This window comes from Triplophysa rosa, linkage group LG5, assembly GCF_024868665.1.
Source record: "Triplophysa rosa linkage group LG5, Trosa_1v2, whole genome shotgun sequence".
NCBI lineage: Eukaryota > Metazoa > Chordata > Actinopteri > Cypriniformes > Nemacheilidae > Triplophysa > Triplophysa rosa.
In genome coordinates, this window is record NC_079894.1 from 14,051,743 (window position 1) to 14,070,272 (window position 18,530).

Here is an 18,530-nt window from a genome sequence, read left to right on the forward strand (position 1 = left end):
TGACAGTCCTAGGAGGAAGAGGCCTGCCAGAAATCTTCAGAATATCATAATGTTCTTTGCCTCTCAGCCCAGGAGGTCTATAATGCACGGCACATTCCCCTTTGGAAGCATGCTTGAAACTCTGAAGTACAATTAGGATTCTGACCTGATCCTGACTCACGGGTTATTAGTACTCCTTATTTACCAATGTTATGGCAAACAGTATTTAACAGGTTTTTTTACCGATGTGCCCCTAGGTTGATGCAGCTGATGCCGAGGTTATATCTGGAGCGGATGAAGCCTGGCTGGAGCTCCAGAGCTCTGGTGTAAGCCTCCACTGCCTCTTCACTGCGGTCTCCATTAGCCAGCGTGGCCCCCAGGCGATTCCACAGTAAATAGTCCTGTGGAACATTCAGGATTAGAAAATAGGAGGAGAGTTAAAAGCACTGCAGGGTCAGGTGGTTTTCAAATTAAGGTGCAGGTACTACCAGATGCCACAAGGTGGTGCTAGATAGTCAGTGGAAAATGTAAGAAGAAATTTTACAAAAAAAAAAAGATTTTACAAATCATATTCATACAGTGTGGAAATAAAAACAAATAGATTATCTCTCCTATTTCTGCAACAATAAATTGATTAAAATAAAAAGTCTCTCAATTATTATATTTTGTACATCTGGCAAAAAGTAAAAAAAAGATTTGGGTTTAGTACAATGAAAAACAACACCCATTTATATGAGAAATATGTGCTTACAATACCTATACTATAAAAGGGATGTATATATGACCCTGACTGTGATTTCTAATTATGACATTGGGCGCATCAGTCATAGCCATAAAAATGCAGAAAACAGGGAATGTGTGTTTATTGCTGTTAATCATAGATTATATGACGTAATTTGAGATATAGTACTCAAAACTGGCATTTATAATTATGTAAATACTGAAATTGCTGATTTTATTGACACTATGTTTTATCACGCAACAGGCGCGACGCGCCGCATCCAGTGTGGACAAAATTTGATATTATAATGGGTTCTAATGCCTTTCTAATGTCTTTTGTCGTGTCTCGTCCGGTGTAGACACGGTGTAAAAAAACATCGCTTTCAATCTATGACATGTCCTTAAGCCGGGGCCTCACCAAAAGATTTTTTAAATCTTATAAGAGTTTCAAACTGTGAGACACCACAAACATGAGGACAAAAGAAATCCTAGATTTAATTGTTTTGCTCCGCAATGTGTGGTACGCTGTGATGTGACGAAGAAAGCACACCACACACGAACAGATTCAAACAAAGTCCTGACTGTGAACACAGGAAATCTCGCAAATTCTCTCGAGATTTCAGAATAAGTTTTTTATTATTTCACTGTAGGCTATGTTTATTATATATGTGTTCAATTTAAACAAATGTGTACATATAACCTTTTATGGGATTTAAAAAAATATTATTTATCATTGAAAGAATTGCTCAAGCAGCGTCGTCTAAAGCACTTAAGGGGCACAGCACTAAATATACATTTATAGCAACTCAAATATTGTTGTATTTATGTCTTCACAGTAATTGAAAAAGAATATTAATACTGTTTTGTAAAAAATAGCTGCTGACATTATCACCCGAAAGAGTCGACTGGCTCCACTAGTTCCACTGGACCCATTTTTCTGTTCTACCTAAAAATCATCAGCACACTTGGACTCCTACCACTACCGTCACTTGCACATACCCTGTTTATTTTTTTAATTAAAATTATTTGTAATCACGATGATAGGGTTTGGAATGCTTTTGACAGAAAATTGACAGATAAAAAAAAGGGTTGGGTTGAAGTCATGACTACAGTTGTTATGCTTCTGTCAGCTGGCTTTCTGATTGGGTATCGTTTTGTTCCACATGACAATCAACAGAGTTCTTGTGCGTTTGTCCTTTGTGTGCACTGTGCATATTAATTTTGTATTTGTAACGACATACATATATACAGTATGCATACAAAACATAAAAATGAATTAACGTTTGTATTTCATTTCAATTATTGGTAAATATAAATAATCTTACATGGCTCTATGTCACTGCTGCCTGAATGAAGGTTGTGTGACGTCTGTAAGCATGAGTTAGGATATGCATTACAGACTGGGATAACACGTTGTTTTTAAACAGCTGGGTGACAATGTCTGCATAAAAAACTCTGCAGCATTAAAAAAAATTTGATGAATGTGACCTTCTCGCTTACCTCGGGTCGCACAGACAGTGCAGCGTTGAAGGCATCCACAGCTTTGTCAAACTCCGAGCTGAGGTTGAAGAGCACACCCAGACCTGTCTGGAGATCAGGGTCCACTACTTCGGCATTCTGCTGCACTGCTTCCTGATACAGATCCAACACTTCCACCAGCTGAGAACTAAACACACATCCCATCATGAAACCACCCGAAAGAGTCAAGTAAACCTTACACTGTTTAACAACGTAAGTTTAGGATGCTGGTGTCACAACCAAATATTTTACCAAACATACTCTACAGGGGCCCTAAAGTTCTTGGCGTCTAGATTTATGTTTAAGCATTTGTGAATTGTGTTTGTGACCTAAAGCTGTATTTTATTCAATTTGGCAAAACGTAGTTAGCAAGAAAATAAATAAACTGAGAGGCACAACAAAGTGGACTGTACCATCCGAGAGTAGAGATGGGGGAGATGGAGGATCCTCTGCGGCGAGGCAGCGGGGAGCCGTCCAGAGGGCTTCTGTGCAGCAGCAGATGTCTGTATCTGGGGTTATATCTGATCCAGCGGTGGAGAGCCGCACATGCTTCCTGTTGTTGGCCTGTGTTGGTCAGGCTCACTGCCAGGGCCATTAGGGCCTTCAGATTATTTGGGTGAAGCTCCAAACATCTGTTAAACCAGGACAGACAGACACAAGGGAGTGAGCGAGTTAAGTGAAAAACAGTAAGACGTAATTGAGACGTAAAGATAATGAATGAGTGACAGTTAATGAAGGCAGAAAAAGGAAGCTGACTTATACACGTTGACCACTGAAAAGTGTGTCACTGTATCTGGATGATTTTCTATATAGGCATACGTTAAGCATACTCGATATAAAATTTCTATTATGAAATTATTATTAAACATGGTTTTAAAGTCATTTTAATAGAATGTTCAGTGATAAACCATGTGACTATTTGTACAGTCTTTAACCCAGCAGATATTTCAGTGATTTGTGGATTTAGGAAATGAATCCCGAACACCTTGCTTTCTTCAAGACGATTCAGATTCATCACAGTGTCCCAAAAGCGTGTGTAATCCCTGACAAAAGGGCATTAAAACGCTGTTTTTACAACATCCTTCACCCTCAGAGAACAGAGCATTAAAGGGGGGATTTAATGCTGTTTCATGGATTCTGACTTCTTGACCATGTTAAACGTGCTGCCTTCTCATGCTTAAAGAGTACACAACATGAGATCATGAAAATTACATTTCATGCAGTGTGTAATGTTGCCGTGTGTGAATGTAAGCAGTCTGCCAAGTTGTAAATCCGAAGGTGAACCACCGCGGATTTACGTCACTACATATAGTCCCCGCCTACGTTTTGCTAGGACTGCCCGCGAAAACTTCACTCTTCTCCCCCAAACCCTGTAGCTCGTGAGCCTCGTTCGCGATAGACAAATCACAGCAGATTAGACCATCTGACCAATCACATCAGACTAGGCTGGCGGAAAGGAGGGGATTAGACAGATGAATCGCGGAACGAATCATTTGAGAGTCAGTCAAGAAGTAAGGTAAGAATAACTGCCTATTATTATGAAATAATAGTGTTTTTACACCTTCTACATACATAAACTTGTTGTTGGACACTCCATAAACCAAAGTAGGACCTTAAAAATCCCTAGTTATGTACTCTTTAACATGGTCAATTTAAAAAATAATTTGGACGTATGAAGTAGTATTTCTGTGCATGATACACTCCCCCAGCACTCCGCCTTGTTTCGGAAAGTTTTTTATAAGTCTGGATCCTATTTCTTTTATTGGGCAACTCTCCTGGAAAACCTCGGCAAGGCGAAAAACATAGCATGCCCACGAGCGATAGTAAGACCCGCCTACCATCAAGATTGGCTGCACTGTGTCAAGATTGGCTGCGCTGTGGGCCTGCAGCTCGTTACACTTGCGATAGTGAGAGAAGTCAGTCGTTTGTTTGCTCACGGCATTTCAGTGATGGATGTTATATAAACGGTGGATATAATGCTGGATTTGGAGATCGTTTGAAACTGATACATGGCACGATCCCAGTGCTAAAAGATGCCGGACAAGTCACATGTCTGTGTTTTGTTGGCAATCGGCGCATAACGTTACGTGCATAATGTAAAAACATGAAGGGATTAATGCGATGACGTAATGTTATTGTGTGCTAATGCTCTAGTTCCATCCCTCCTGCCTACCTCCAGCAGCTCGTTTTTTCCCATAAATAATCGTACAGCTGTATCTCTCTTTTAAAAATGTGATCAAACTAAATAGTCTTCGAAGATACAACATATGCAATACTACTGTATAGGTACTCAAGATTAATATTAGATCCTTAACGCTCATCTGGCAAACATCAAAGTCAAGCATTAATCGCAATACTCCTGTGAACGTCTACTCACCTCTGCAGACAAACAATGGCTGCCTGCTCATTCTCATTCTCTGCCTGCGTGGTCCCCAAAACCTGCCAAGCCTATGTGGAGAACAATAAACATTACAATATAAAACAAGCATCATTATGGCCAAAACAATAGACCGAACAAAAATAGCTTGAAGGGAAGCATAAAAACAATGTTCAATTACCAGGGCTGACAGTTTTATAAAACATATCATTGTGCCCTTGCATTATATGCTTGTTCAGTGCATTTAATGGAATGTCACTCAAGGAACGTTGACGGTGGATTGTAACATGGTTTTGATACGAATTACACAGGATCGCATTCATAAGCCATCCCAGAGGTTTACGCCATCTGTCCACCATCGTCTCGGCTCATAAAACGTGGGAAATTTCATTAAATGCCCAGCGGTGCTGACTGAGCAATGATGAGGGAAATTAATTTCCACTGGCTATCACATACGCTTGCTTTGGGCAGTAAAAAAAAATCTATAAACATCCAGTCGGGAGGTTATGTAATCTGTCGCCTTTCGTAAGGAGGTGATCCTGAGTAAAAGGATTTGAACTGGACATGATAGTCTAAGGCAGTATCCTAACAGAACTGGACCTCAAAAGTGACTAATAGGAAATGTTTTAAAGCTGCAATTTGTAACTTATGCCTCTCTATCGGCATCTCTATATGCAACATACCATAGCATGTTACTTTTATGTATCTCGAAGACTGTTGAAAAAACTAATATTTGTTGCCAAATGCAACCCAACAGATTAAAAATCTGACCCAAAAATTCAAAAACATGATATCACGCTTACTGTTGTAAATCAGTTTTGAACACTTATGTACACGGTCAACTACAGATTGTAACTAGGGGTGTCACAATATACCGGTATTGTCAATATTATTGATACTATACTACATGATGATTAAAAACGAAGATCAATATTGTGTTCATTCTACACATACCATAATATATCGTAAAACATTCAACACCATTTAAAATTTTGCACAATGGTTACAAACTCTCTCTTTGCCTCCCTACACTTGTATTTTAAGTGTCATTTCTCGAACAAATAACAGAACAAAAAACAAAATAAACAAAGTTAAAAATGAATTACAGTTAAATAGCATTGTTTATTACCTTAAAATCTTTACAGATATCACGATAATGTTGTTGTATTGTGAATTGTTATAGATGGTTTCATCGGACGCACGTGCCTGGCCCGCAGTTAAGTTCCGGTCTGTGTTTGGTTATCGGTCTGGCTAGTGGCTACTAATATAACTATTTATATTTTCATTCATTTATATGAATATTTTATTGTTTATTAATTGTATTTAATTAAATAAAAAATACTCAACAGTTATTGAATCTTTGTGGAGGTCTACCAGAATTTAAGTTTGGGCCACATAATGTTTGTTTATGTTGTTGCTGCTGAAACCACCTATAAAAAATAAAAATCGTATGTTCTCGTAATATAGAACATCATTGCTAATACATAATTTATCTTAAGTATTAAAATACATTAAGCAAATACTATGTTTTTTACATTTGTATTACTTTTTAAATGAAACACAATCACATTTACAGTCCACATTTCTCCTGCCTCATCCAGAGTCTATGATGAATTGTTTTGCTGAACTCAGCACAATGCATTCTGGGAAAGTCGCATCCATGAAGGTTACATGCAAAAGTGCATTAGATTCTGACCGGAAGCATATATCAACAGCCTTTTGTGCTTTCAAATGCTGTTTAGGTCTGGAGCTCATCAGGTTAGAACAGAGCTGACGTGTAAACGCTTAATAAATGATCTGGCAAAATCTCCAGAGTCATGATAACAGATGGAGGCTTTTACCTCTGAGTCCTGAGAGTCCTGTAAGATAGCAGCTTCCAGCAGCAGTACAGCGCTGTTTAGATCACCCTCTCTCCACTTCTGCAGGCCCTGCTCAAAGGCATTGCTGTAGTCTTTGTACGGGTTATTGGTGTGAAAGGAGTAACCCTGAAAGCAAAAGAACCAAAGAACAAACACAGCTGTGAATCTAAACAACCACAACCATGAGTAAATATCATGTATATTTAATAGAGTACTCGAGTGTAGCACTATGTGTGATGCTTTTATATATCTAGAGAGGTAGTTGGTGGAATACTGATAATTGGATCATGCTGAGGTCTTAAATATTGCAGTGAAAAGTGTGGTTGGGTTAATCAGAGGCGTGTGGAGAAGGAAAGGGCACAGGAACTCAAACTTCACATGATCTACTACACATGGCCAACACTCATACTACACTACGGTACTTCTATCCAGGACACTACACATCAAAGTGGGAGCTTCAAAGACCCCCCCGTGGTGAAAATCAAATTTTTACTGTTATTTATATGTCTATGTGGCGTTTTTAGTGTTTTAAGACAAACCACGTACAAATTTAAAGGAGTCATATGACACGGCTAATACTAATATTATCAGAATCAGAATCAGAATCAGAATCAGAAGAGCTTTATTGCCAAGTGTGCTTGCACACACAAGGAATTTTCTTTGGTGTTGGAAGCTTCTAGTACAGACATTCAACACAATGACAATACAATATAATACGATTTACAGTCTAAAAGATTCTAAATTGTGCATATATAAAATAAAGACTATTTTACAGAAAATGGGGGATAATAACATATAAGAGACATTGTACAGGGTAGTATATAGTAGAATAAACATATTAACAGATTGTATGTACACTTGTGCAAATGGATAATTTAGTAAGTAGAGGTAGTGTTATATACATGTATACATAAGATGTAGATATAATAAGGCACTATAGTGCACACTATAGGAGTAGTGGAAGTGGAATATTGCTCTTAAGGAGCAGTTATCTGTTTAGGAGGGAGATTGCCTGGGGGAAGAAGCTGCTTCTGTGTCTGGAAGTCCTGGTGTTTGGTGCTCTAAAGCGCCGGCCAGAGGGCAGCAGATCAAAGAGTTTGTGTGCTGGGTGTGTGGAGTCAATGATGATTTTTCTTGCCCTGTTTTTCACTCTGGAATCGTACAGGTCCTGAAGTGTGGGCAGAGGAGCACCAATAATTTTCTCAGCACTACGAACTGTCCGTTGTAGTCTTCGTAGGTCTGATTTGGTGGCCGAGCCATACCAAACAGTAATTGAAGTGCACAGAACAGATTCGATGACCACTGAGTAGAACTGGGTCAGTAGCTCCTGTGGTAGGTTGAACTTCCTCAATTGACGGAGGAAGTATAACCTCTGCTGGGCCTTCTTTACAATGGAGTCTATGTGGGACTCCCACTTCAGGTCCTGAGAGATGGTGGAGCCCAGGAACCTGAATGACTCCACAGTATCCACAGTGCTGTCCAGGATGGTGAGGGGAGGAAGTGATGGAGGGTTCCTTCTGAAATCCACTATCATCTCCACTGTCTTGAATGCATTCAGCTCTAGGTTGTTTTGACTACACCAGGCAGCCAGCTGAGCAACCTCCTTTCTGTAGGCAGATTCATCACCATCTTGAATAAGGCCAATGACTGTGGTGTCATCTGCAAACTTCAGGAGTTTGACAGAAGGGTCTGTAGAGGTGCATTCGTTTGTGTAGAGTGAATATAGCAGTGGAGAAAGAACACATCCTTGAGGAGCTCCGGTGCTGATGGTACATGTGCTGGATTTAAATTTTCCCAACCTCACTAGCTGCTGCCTGTTCGACAGGAAGTTAATAATCCACTGACAGGTAGAGGTTGGCACAGAGAGCTGGGTAAGCTTGGGCAGGAGGAGGTCTGGGATTATGGTGTTGAAGGCCGAGCTGAAGTCTACAAACAGGATCCTGACGTAAGTCCCTGGTCTGTCTAGGTGTTGTAGGATGTAATGCAGTCCCATGTTTACTGCATCGTCCACAGACCTGTTTGCTCGGTAAGCAAACTGGAGGGGATCAAGAAGTGGTCTGGTGATGTCCTTCAGGTGGGCCAGTACAAGTCTCTCAAATGACTTCATGACCACAGATGTTAAAGCAACAGGCCTGTAGTCATTAAGTCCAGATATTTTGGGTTTCTTCTGTACAGGGATGATGGTGGAGCGTTTGAAGCATGAAGGGACTTCACACTGCTCCAAAGATCTGTTAAAAATATTAGTGAAGATGGGCGACAGCTGCTCCGCACAGACTTTCAGGCAGGAGGGTGAGACATTGTCTGGGCCTGGTGCTTTTCTGATCTTTTGTTTGCGGAAAAGCTGGCAAACATCCTCTTCGCAGATCTTAAGTGCAGGTTGAATGTCAAGAGGAGGTGTTAATGGTATAGCAGAGATAGGGTCAGGGCGGGTGTGAAGGGTGAGACTCTGCATTTCAAAACGACAATAGAAGTCGTTCAGGTCGTCAGCCAGTCGTTGATTACCCATAGACTGAGGGGATGATGGCTTGTAGTTGGTAATGTCTTTCAGGCCTTTCCACACTGATGCAGGGTCGTTGGCTGAAAACTGGTTCTTCAGCTTTTCAGAGTAGCTTCTCTTAGCTGCTCTTATCTCCTTTGTCAGTGTGTTTTTGGCCTGATTATACAAGACTTTGTCCCCACTTCTGTAAGCATCTTCTTTGGCCTGACGAAGCTGTCTCAGTTTCATTGTAAACCATGGTTTGTCATTGTTGTATGTTAAGCGAGTCCTGGTGGGAATACACATGTCCTCACAGAAGCTGATGTAGGATGTCACTGTGTCAGTTAACTCATCCAGATCAGTGGCTGCAGCTTCAAAGACACTCCAATCCGTGCAGTCGAAACAGGCTTGTAAGGCCCGCTCTGTTTCGCTGCTCCATCTCTTTGCTGTTCTTGCTACAGGCTTGGCAGATTTAAGCTTCTGTCTGTAGGTCGGAAGAAGATGAACCAGGCAATGATCAGAGAGACCCAGAGCTGCTCTGGGAACAGAGTGGTATGCATCCCGTATTGTGGTGTAACAGTGATCCAGAATGTTGCTGTCTCTGGTGGGGCATGTGATATGCTGCCTGTATTTTGGCAGCTCACGGGAGAGGTTTGCTCTGTTAAAGTCCCCAATAATAATAATAAGAGAATCCGGGTGTTGCTGCTCCGTGTCAGTGATGTAATCCGCCAGCTGTTGCAGCGCCGCGCTCGCACAAGCATGTGGAGGAATGTAAACATTCACGAGAATAAATGAGGAAAACTCGCGTGGCGAATAAAAAGGTTTGCAGTTGATAGAGAACGCTTCTAAGTACGAAAAGCACATCTTCTTCAGTGTTGTTATATCTCTGCACCAACCTTCGTTTATATAAAAACATAATCCACCACCACGTGTCTTCCCTGTTGACTCGGCAATGCGATCCGCTCTGAACAGCTGAAAACCCGGCAGATGTAACGCGCTGTCCGGTATGGTGTCATTGAGCCATGTTTCTGTGAAACACAGCGCAGCGGAGTTGGAAAAATCTTTGTTTGTCCTGGTGAGTAAGAGTATTTCGTCCGTTTTGTTGGTAAGGGAGCGGACATTCGCCAGGTGTATACTCGGCAGCGGGGTCCTAAATCCGCGTCGTCGGAGTCTGACGAGCGCACCCGCTCGCTTTCCCCGCTTGCGTCTTTTAGAGCGTTTGTACAGAGCTGCCGCTCCTCCGAGTAAAATGTCCAGTAAGACGTCTGAATTTTCAAAATTAGGGAAAAGATTGATAGAAGGGCATTGCTTAATGTTAAGCAATTCGTCCCTGGTAAAAGTGATTAAAGAAGAGTAGCTTAAAACAGGAAAAACAAACAAAAAAGACATAAGTACTAGAGCACTCCAAACCGAGGCAGCCATCCGCGGCGCCATCTTGAATAGAACAAACCATAATATTATGGTTTGTTTTAGATGTAATGCAATGTGTCTACATGATTTAAGGTTCAAAAACGCTGTATTTTCTTTTGCTCAAGGGCACCTCAGTCGTTACCAGCCGGCCATGAGAATCGAACCGGCATCCTTCCGAGTCCGACTCTCTAACCATTAGGCCACGACTGAAAAAATAAGCTTCTTGAAGAGGTTTTGCGCATCAGAGTATTTAAAATTACGTGATGCAAAACTTGCGATTGCTGTAATGGAAGTAAACGTGCGGTGCGTGTTTAACACTGCAGACACTAGCGCTCAATGGGAAAGGCCAAAGATATAATATATTAACAAGGTGCCATTGCCACTGAAATTGCAATAAGTTGGAAGAAATGCAATGCTAAATAGCTGCCTGTAGGCGCTCTTGCTTTGACGCAAATAGCTCTCCGAAAGGCTGCCGAGTGGCATGACTTTCGTTAAACGGACTTTGGTGCTGTAGACGCTCTTTCTGCATGTGCTGGGTGAGAGCAACGTGAAAGTGCTGCTTTCGTATGCAGTGTAAAAATACATTCTTGATATGCCAAATTCGGACATTATCACTTTAGTACAACGGCATACAATAAAGCCAGCCCGCGTCTGTTCGTCAGCATTATACTCAACAGCACATTGCTTCTCATGTTGCAGGCAGCCTCGCTTCACCGCCCTTCACTCGCTATTAGATATTACTCGTGGGGATGCGTTTATCTATCTCAGCGCACAGACATACAAACACAGACACAGCCAGTTCAGAGTGTAATTAAGCGCACGGAAATCATTTAAACGCAAAACCAGAAAACCGCAATTCACTTACACATATTGAACCGTGGAGGTCATACCGTTCAATATTATATTGAGAATTGTGGCATCCCTAATAGGTGTTTCTATAGATTCCCATATCTAGGTACCGGGATCTCATAGACTTGGGGGGGTTAGATCTTGGGCAGTAAGCAACTACTTAGCAACCCCACAGAACACCCTAGCAACCACATTTTGACTTTGTTCTCCACAGCCATTCACAGAATCTTGTTATAAACTGCTCTGCTACACTTATAAAACAGCCAGCCGCCTCTCAAGTGAAGAGTTAGATGATTCATGACTCAGTATTTGACTACCTCCATTCATGAGTCATGTGATTGAAACTGCAAAGTGAAAATACAAAAAATCAAAGTCAATGTTAACAAACCATGATTACTCTGGATTTTTCCTCAAAGGACTTTATCATACGCTCTGTGGTGGTTTTTATCTGAATTTTTTTTGCTGCTTGGAACCGCACAAAGATGGAACATGAGTGGGAATTTTAGATGAAAGCGAGCATTATCTGACATCTGGAGTCTGTAACCTTTGAAGTGATAATCTAGTCCTGTAACAGTTCTGCCGTCATGGAAAAATTTTAATACTGAAGGTCTGAAAGCATCATCTTCATGCAATCTCATTGGGCAGTGGTGTATAGCACATTTGATTGGATACCAATAACCTGAGTGCTTTCTGATTGGGTAATGTTCTGTAAAACCCCTTCTTTTTTGCTTTTCTTTTTTTTGATTTGCCTTCAGATTTGTTTGTGTTGATTTACAGCTGTCTGAATGATGAGAATTGCATCATGACTGGTTGAGATACCTTTTCAGTGGTAGTTGAGTTGAGTGGAGCCAGGCCTTCACTGTCAGCATCTTCCAGCCAGTTCCGGCGCGCCAGCTCCTCCCACTCAGCCTGCATTTTATCCCAGAACTCAGTATCTGACTGCAGGCGACAGACACATAAATCTTAAACACAGCCTGTATTGGAATATCACACACAAGAGGCCCACACAGAATGGCCTCCATAAAATACAGTTTTAACAACAATGTATACACTTGGGATACACTTGGCAGCCTGATCTGTGTGCTTTTTTATTCTAATTGTTCCCCATAGGAGCAATGATACTCACACACGCTCCAGTTTTATAAGGAAATATTATTTTTATCTATAAAAGCCTAAATGGGATTTGAAGCCGGAAGGTCAAAAAGTCAAAGAGCCATATTTGTCTTCTTTATGGATCCACCATCATCTACAGGAAGCACATTAATAACAGGATTACTGACAGACCTCTCCGATTTCATTCAGTATCCAGTTTATATCAATCTGAGAGGTCAGCAAAAGCGGTGCTTAATGTGTGTGTGTGTGTGTGTGTGTGTGTGTGTGTGTGTGTGTGTGTGTATGACTGATTCATTCAATGAGATTAATGTGTCAGTAATAGATCTTTATTATAGATATAAGTCTGAGCAGATTCCAGTTAGTCTATCATTGACTGTAGACCCCAAGCAGAAGTATTATGGTAAATGACCCTTGTGTGTGTGCGTGTGTGTGTATGCGTGTTGTAAAATACTACATACTTACAGTGTGGAGTTCCAGTCCTTGATTCTTATTGACAATAAAGCACAGCTATGACCAGTTTACCTAACATTTCTATAAGTATCACCATGCACGCACCTTTATCAAAATAAACAAAACATTCTCTTGCTGTTTACAGTCGATCAGGGACGATTTTTGAAGCTAAGCTGTTTTTTTATAATTTTACAGTATAAAGTGTGAAAAATGCACCTGTATTCTGAGTAAATCTTTGTTTCAACTTTGACATGCTTCCTGTATGCCAATATACAAGACCAAAATATATTGTGAATAAGAATATTCATTGACTGACTGAATTTTGGGTCATCTTCGTTTCCTCTGAACCTGACAAACAGAAATCAGCTCATTGAACGGGTCCAATCAGCCCAGCTGCCACCTTGTTTTATCAGCCTCACACAGCAGCTGACCCTATGAACTACATTCACCACCATGACATGATGTAAATTGTAAAAGACTGTTCGTTCACTCATCCGTGCATTCGTCTAGCATCCATTTTTGTTTTTGGCTCCCTCAAGAGTGGACTCGCCTAAAATATCTTTCTGTGTTCTTATTTTGAAATAAAACTTGTGAAATAAACAATCGCTTAAGCCATCCTCCTCCAGTTGATTCTCTATTTAGTATTTGCATTAAGAGGAAATGAGGAAGAGTGCTGCATCTGCGACTAAGGTACTAGCTAGATGAGCCAATTAATCACAGAAAAGCCACCACACACACAAACACTTCCACAGACACACGCACACTCATCCTTTCCATTTACATGATTGATATTCTGGGCTAGATGAAATCAAAATAAATGGCCCGGTTATCACTCCAATAGAATATGGATGATCAATCTTCAGTCCTAGATTGCGATTTCTTCAAGCACTTCTGCTGCCGTGATGAAGAGACGCTGCGCACATGCAACACCCCGAAGGATCTCTAGTCATTCATCTACGCTCAAATATCTGCCCGCTAGCACAGCCACACTGCACACCTGCTTTATACTTTTTTCATGAACACTCTTATTTTACATTGGCTGGGCAAACAGGTAGCCCCAGCACAAACTCACAATATTGGTTCAACACTTTACACGTGATCTTTACAATTTTAGGGCTGTTCCATGACTAATCGCATCCAGAATAAAAGTTTGTGTTTACATAATATGTCTGTGCACTGTGCATATTCATTTTGTATCTATAAACACATACACGTATATGTACAGTATATATTATATAAACAAACATGTATTCATTTTTATATTTTATACTGTATATTTCCTAAATATATACATGAATGTGCATGTGTTTATAAATCCAAAATGAATATGCACAGACATATATTATGTAAACTCAAACTTGAATTCTGGGTGCGATTAATCACGATCGTGATAATCGTAGAACAGCCCCTACTTTTACTGAAATATAATAATCAGCAATTACTTTTCTTTGTCTATATAATAGATAGTGTCATTAGTGTCATTGTGTATTTTGCACAGCCATATTTTAAAATAAAACCCCAGGCTCCTCCTTCAAATTTCCGAAGCGTCATCTACATGCATCGACTTTCACATAAAAAGAATTATTAACTTAAAAAACCTCCAAAAACTCAAAAATCCACCGTACTAGTTCAAGGAAACTGATGGATGACGACATGCTGTGCTACAAAAGTTACAGTATTTCATGCTTTCCATAGAAAAGTGCAAGATCCTTCAGAGTTCATCTCAGTGTCACTGTTAAATATAGCTACACAGCTGCCATGGCTTACCTTTTGTCTTTATTGAACGCATCATTTTAAAATAAGTGTCTTATGAATATTACTGCCCAATAAGCATCTCAGGATGCGAGACTAGAAAAGTAAGAGCTGACATCATCACAAACCAGACTCATTGAGTCTGAGTCATTTGTGTTGATGTTGCACTCTTGGGTTAAAAATACACCAATTATGCAGTCTTAACTCACAGGGTGAGACTGACCTTACAAAATGCAAGAAACTGCAATTCCCAGGTGAGCAGATACAAACAAGCCCTTAGGTATGATGATTTGTGTGTCAACAAAGAAGACTTTATTCAAACTTTCATAAATAAATAACCTTCTTGTGCCAGCGAGTGAGTTCTCACCTCCACAGCAGCCTTGGCTCGCACAAACTCCTCCTCTAATGAGTGTTGTCTCCCCAGTAAAGCGCTGCCCAGCTGGGGCTTCTGCCGCTGTGAACACAGATGGCCATACACACATATGCAGACAAGGTCAGTCAGCAGTCACTTGGTAACACCGTCCTTACATTATGCTGAATAGGCAACTTTAAAGTTATGGGTAATATACATGTTTTAGTAAACTGTGGCCCCAAAAAGTATTAGAACACTTAAGCCACACCTAGAAACGCATGAATTTCACAGCATTAGATGAGATATAAAGCCAAGGTGCATCTGAAGATGTTGGCCCCTTTTAGAACTAACTTTTACTTTCTGAGCCAGTTTTGCAATTATTTTTAATCAATTGGTGCCAAGGTCACTTTATGTATGAAGGCAGTTCACCTTAAGCTAACCGACCATATTAACCAAAGATGTAGTTAAATCACATTAACTATAGGTGGGCTCTTTTACCATTCTTTTCTTCTCATAAATTATTTTTTAAATGTCTACAAATGTCAATTTTAAAAATGATATTGTTATACATTTATCACAATATTTTAGAATACACATTTTTTTGGCAAACTTTTTGGCACCTCTGCACATTTTTTGTATGTCAAGTAACATGTAACATTTAAAACAAAACCATTTTAGCATGTGGTATATATTAGTAGTATAGTAGAATAATTATATAAATTATTTTTTTTAAATCGGTCAAAATTAAAACTGATGCACATTGTGAAAAGCGCTATATAAATAAAATTGAATTGAATGCATGCTCAGAAAGAGGGCACAATCCCGACATCCTGCTGTTCAAAGAGCAAATCTGTCTCTTTCCATTAACTGAGCTATAAAACACATGATTGCCTTTTATAGTAACATTCTGTATCTGTCAGATACAAAGATGTATGGGTATATAAAATGTGCTTCTCCAGCAGTACCTCTCCTCACTACTTTGAGTACAATGCCCCAAGTATTTGCTCCTTCATCTAATGAAACAATTCTGTCCCCCCATAAGGCCACAGTGACAAGGGTTTGTTTCATTTTAAGGACACAGAAAAAAACTTTTTTTCTGAGAATTTGAGGAAAGATGAACACTGCTGTAGTCTTTTACACTGTGATTCATGAGATCAAAGTATGATGAGTGCATCTGGATACCTGAGGAGCCGGTCCAGGATCTGATTCGGTGCTAATGCTGAGCTCCAGGGCGCTATGCCTGTTAGAGAAATCTGTTTTAAAATCTGCAGACCTGAGAGAGAGATGCCACAAAACATTAATGTTGTTATTTTTTGCAGTAATAATGATGCACAGGAGCAACTCAATTAAACGATCCAAATCTGACATCCATGACGAATGATGATGCACTTACTGTATTGATTTTCCTTTTATAATGAATGAATGAACTAGCTTATCTACTGAAAACCCTTGGATCATCAACCTGTACATACAAAACATGGTTTTTAAGAAACCAGAACTCACAAAACTGACTGATGCATGTGAGCTTACCACGAGGCCAGGGTGGATTTAAGAGATTCCTGAGCACATTTTCCTGGAGACACCCCCACCGCCCCTGTATGTGTGTTCTGGTAAACATCAAATGACTAAAAATAGTAACTGGGGACCCTAGTAATCAAACTGAACTGTTATACATACACATGCCCTGAGACACTATTGGACAACTCATATGCAGGTCTAGGTTCAGCTTCATTTGCTGAAAAAGTCTCCAAAAGTTGACAATTGCTGTGACAAATCACTGTGCTATAGGCATTTTGTGCTTTGGAAAAATCAATTGTCTGCAATTGCTCTTGATTTCAAACTGACCTTCAAACTGATCTCACACAATCCTACCAGAATGCACCTTCATTCTATGTAAACAGATGTGATGAAGAGGGAAAGCAGACCGTACCACAGAAGCTCACTGGACGAATGGTTGGAGGTGCACCTCTTCCTCTCGTATCTCCACTTTCTCCCTCGGTTCAAGGCACTGTCCGGATGTAAGCTCACCTCCTCCCATTTCTCCATCGGTGAGCTGCTCACTGCAGAAAGGAGGGCATGCGACAGGAAATAAACATGACAGGTTGTCATAAATTTTGTGCTATTTAATGAAACACTATATCAGTGGAAAAGCTAGATCACTCTTGTCTGGAGGCAGATAAGGTGTCTGATAGGTCAAGGAAAGAGTCTCTCAACCAGACTCGTAGCTCGCAATTGAAGAAAAGCAGCTGGGCTGCTGGATGATAAATAAAGTACAACAGAAAACACGCCAATGCGTTTATTTTACAGTAGTTTAAGGCGTAATCTACTGGAAATGAACTTTACAAAGCAAGTTGTTGAATGCTTTCTAGAGGATTAAGATAATCCAGAGTTGTGTTTAATTTAAAATCACCTCTAGTGTAAACTGCAGACAAACAACATGGCTAAAATAAAAATGAATGCATTTCTATTTGGGGCAGAGTCGTCACGGAAAGCCTGTTTGGTGTTTAAGCCATTTCCATAATTTTCCACCATTTCAGTTCTGCTACATTAAATTTAATCATATGCTAAACTCAGTGTTCCTAAAGGAACTGCTTTCTGATGAAGTGGCCGATGACTGAGGGCAAAAACAGCAAAAATGTAATTACATTGAGAGCCTGGATTAAATCAATTGCAGGTTGAATCAGAAGCACCTCTTCAATTGATTAAAAGAACTTTACACTTAAATCAATTTAACAAATGCTGCTGGTTCTGTAGATTTTATGGGAAGACTTTAATAATGGGTTTTAGAATTAATGTTTTTGTTCATCGTAGAGAGATTCAGGAGATATCGAGTCAATTAAGGTCGGGTCACCCAAGTAGGCCATAACCATGTCTGATTCTTTAGAAGTTTTTTACATGACCAATCAAGATTATACATGCTCAAATGTATGATTATTTATATAATTCTGGTATACAGTATACCAGATAATACCAAAAGACTAAATCCACACATACAATAAAAACACAAGTACTTTATTAAACAGCAATGGACTCATCAACCTCTTACCTGAAGGAGGAAAGCGGGACTAAAATATATAGCATGTAGGCTATATCAAAACCCTTATTAAGATGAGCAAGCCAGTGAAAGTACTGAAAAAGATCCATCTTCAAGGTAAAGCTCTTTAAACCTACACTTTATTTTTCTGCCATTATGCATATTAGAACAAAAGAAGCCCTAACAACTCTTGAAACAAGGTATTATTGACAACTAAATTTGTCAACCAACAGAATCAGTTTGTCTTACCTGAATCTAAAGAGGCTCTTTCCGGGTTAGAAGGACTGGGAGATGAAGGCTCTGTCTCCACCTGGATCAGCTCCGTCTCGTCAGTCTTCTTCCTGCGGAGGCTGCTCTTGGAGAAGCCGTTCTTACGAGACCCACGGGGGCTGCGAATGTCCCAGCTCCAGCGTCTCTCACACGGTTCACTCAAGTCCACCAGATCTAGTGCTGTGGACAAGACTGGAAGACATGGGAGCATGAATTAGCAACTAGACCCATGCAAATCTCTCTGCCACAATGCAAAATTCTGGTGTGGGTAGTGGCCAGGGTTGCTACGCGATTGTCAAAGTATTCAAAGTGGTTTGTAGAACATTGTTATTTTGGGGTGCTTCTAAAGCATTTTGGGGGGTTGCTTACTG

The 18,530-nt window shown here is 40.2% G+C and overlaps 1 protein-coding gene across 3 annotated transcripts in view; it reads right to left on the reverse strand.

Annotated features, from left to right (window-relative positions):
• pex5lb (peroxisomal biogenesis factor 5-like b) overlaps window positions 1–18,530 on the reverse strand; it is a 41,186-nt gene that overhangs the window by 2,475 nt on the left and 20,181 nt on the right. For 2 of the 3 annotated variants that reach the window (XM_057334182.1, XM_057334184.1), the window contains 10 exons: window positions 18,139–18,351; window positions 16,786–16,915; window positions 16,038–16,128; window positions 14,871–14,957; window positions 12,008–12,127; window positions 6,436–6,579; window positions 4,595–4,665; window positions 2,631–2,849; window positions 2,200–2,365; window positions 223–380 (listed from right to left, as the gene is read on the reverse strand). In XM_057334182.1, coding sequence (XP_057190165.1) covers window positions 223–380; window positions 2,200–2,365; window positions 2,631–2,849; window positions 4,595–4,665; window positions 6,436–6,579; window positions 12,008–12,127; window positions 14,871–14,957; window positions 16,038–16,128; window positions 16,786–16,915; window positions 18,139–18,351 — 1,399 coding nt within the window. The remainder of the gene's footprint in view (window positions 1–222; window positions 381–2,199; window positions 2,366–2,630; window positions 2,850–4,594; window positions 4,666–6,435; window positions 6,580–12,007; window positions 12,128–14,870; window positions 14,958–16,037; window positions 16,129–16,785; window positions 16,916–18,138; window positions 18,352–18,530) is intronic. The other variant, XM_057334183.1, reaches the window with a different exon arrangement.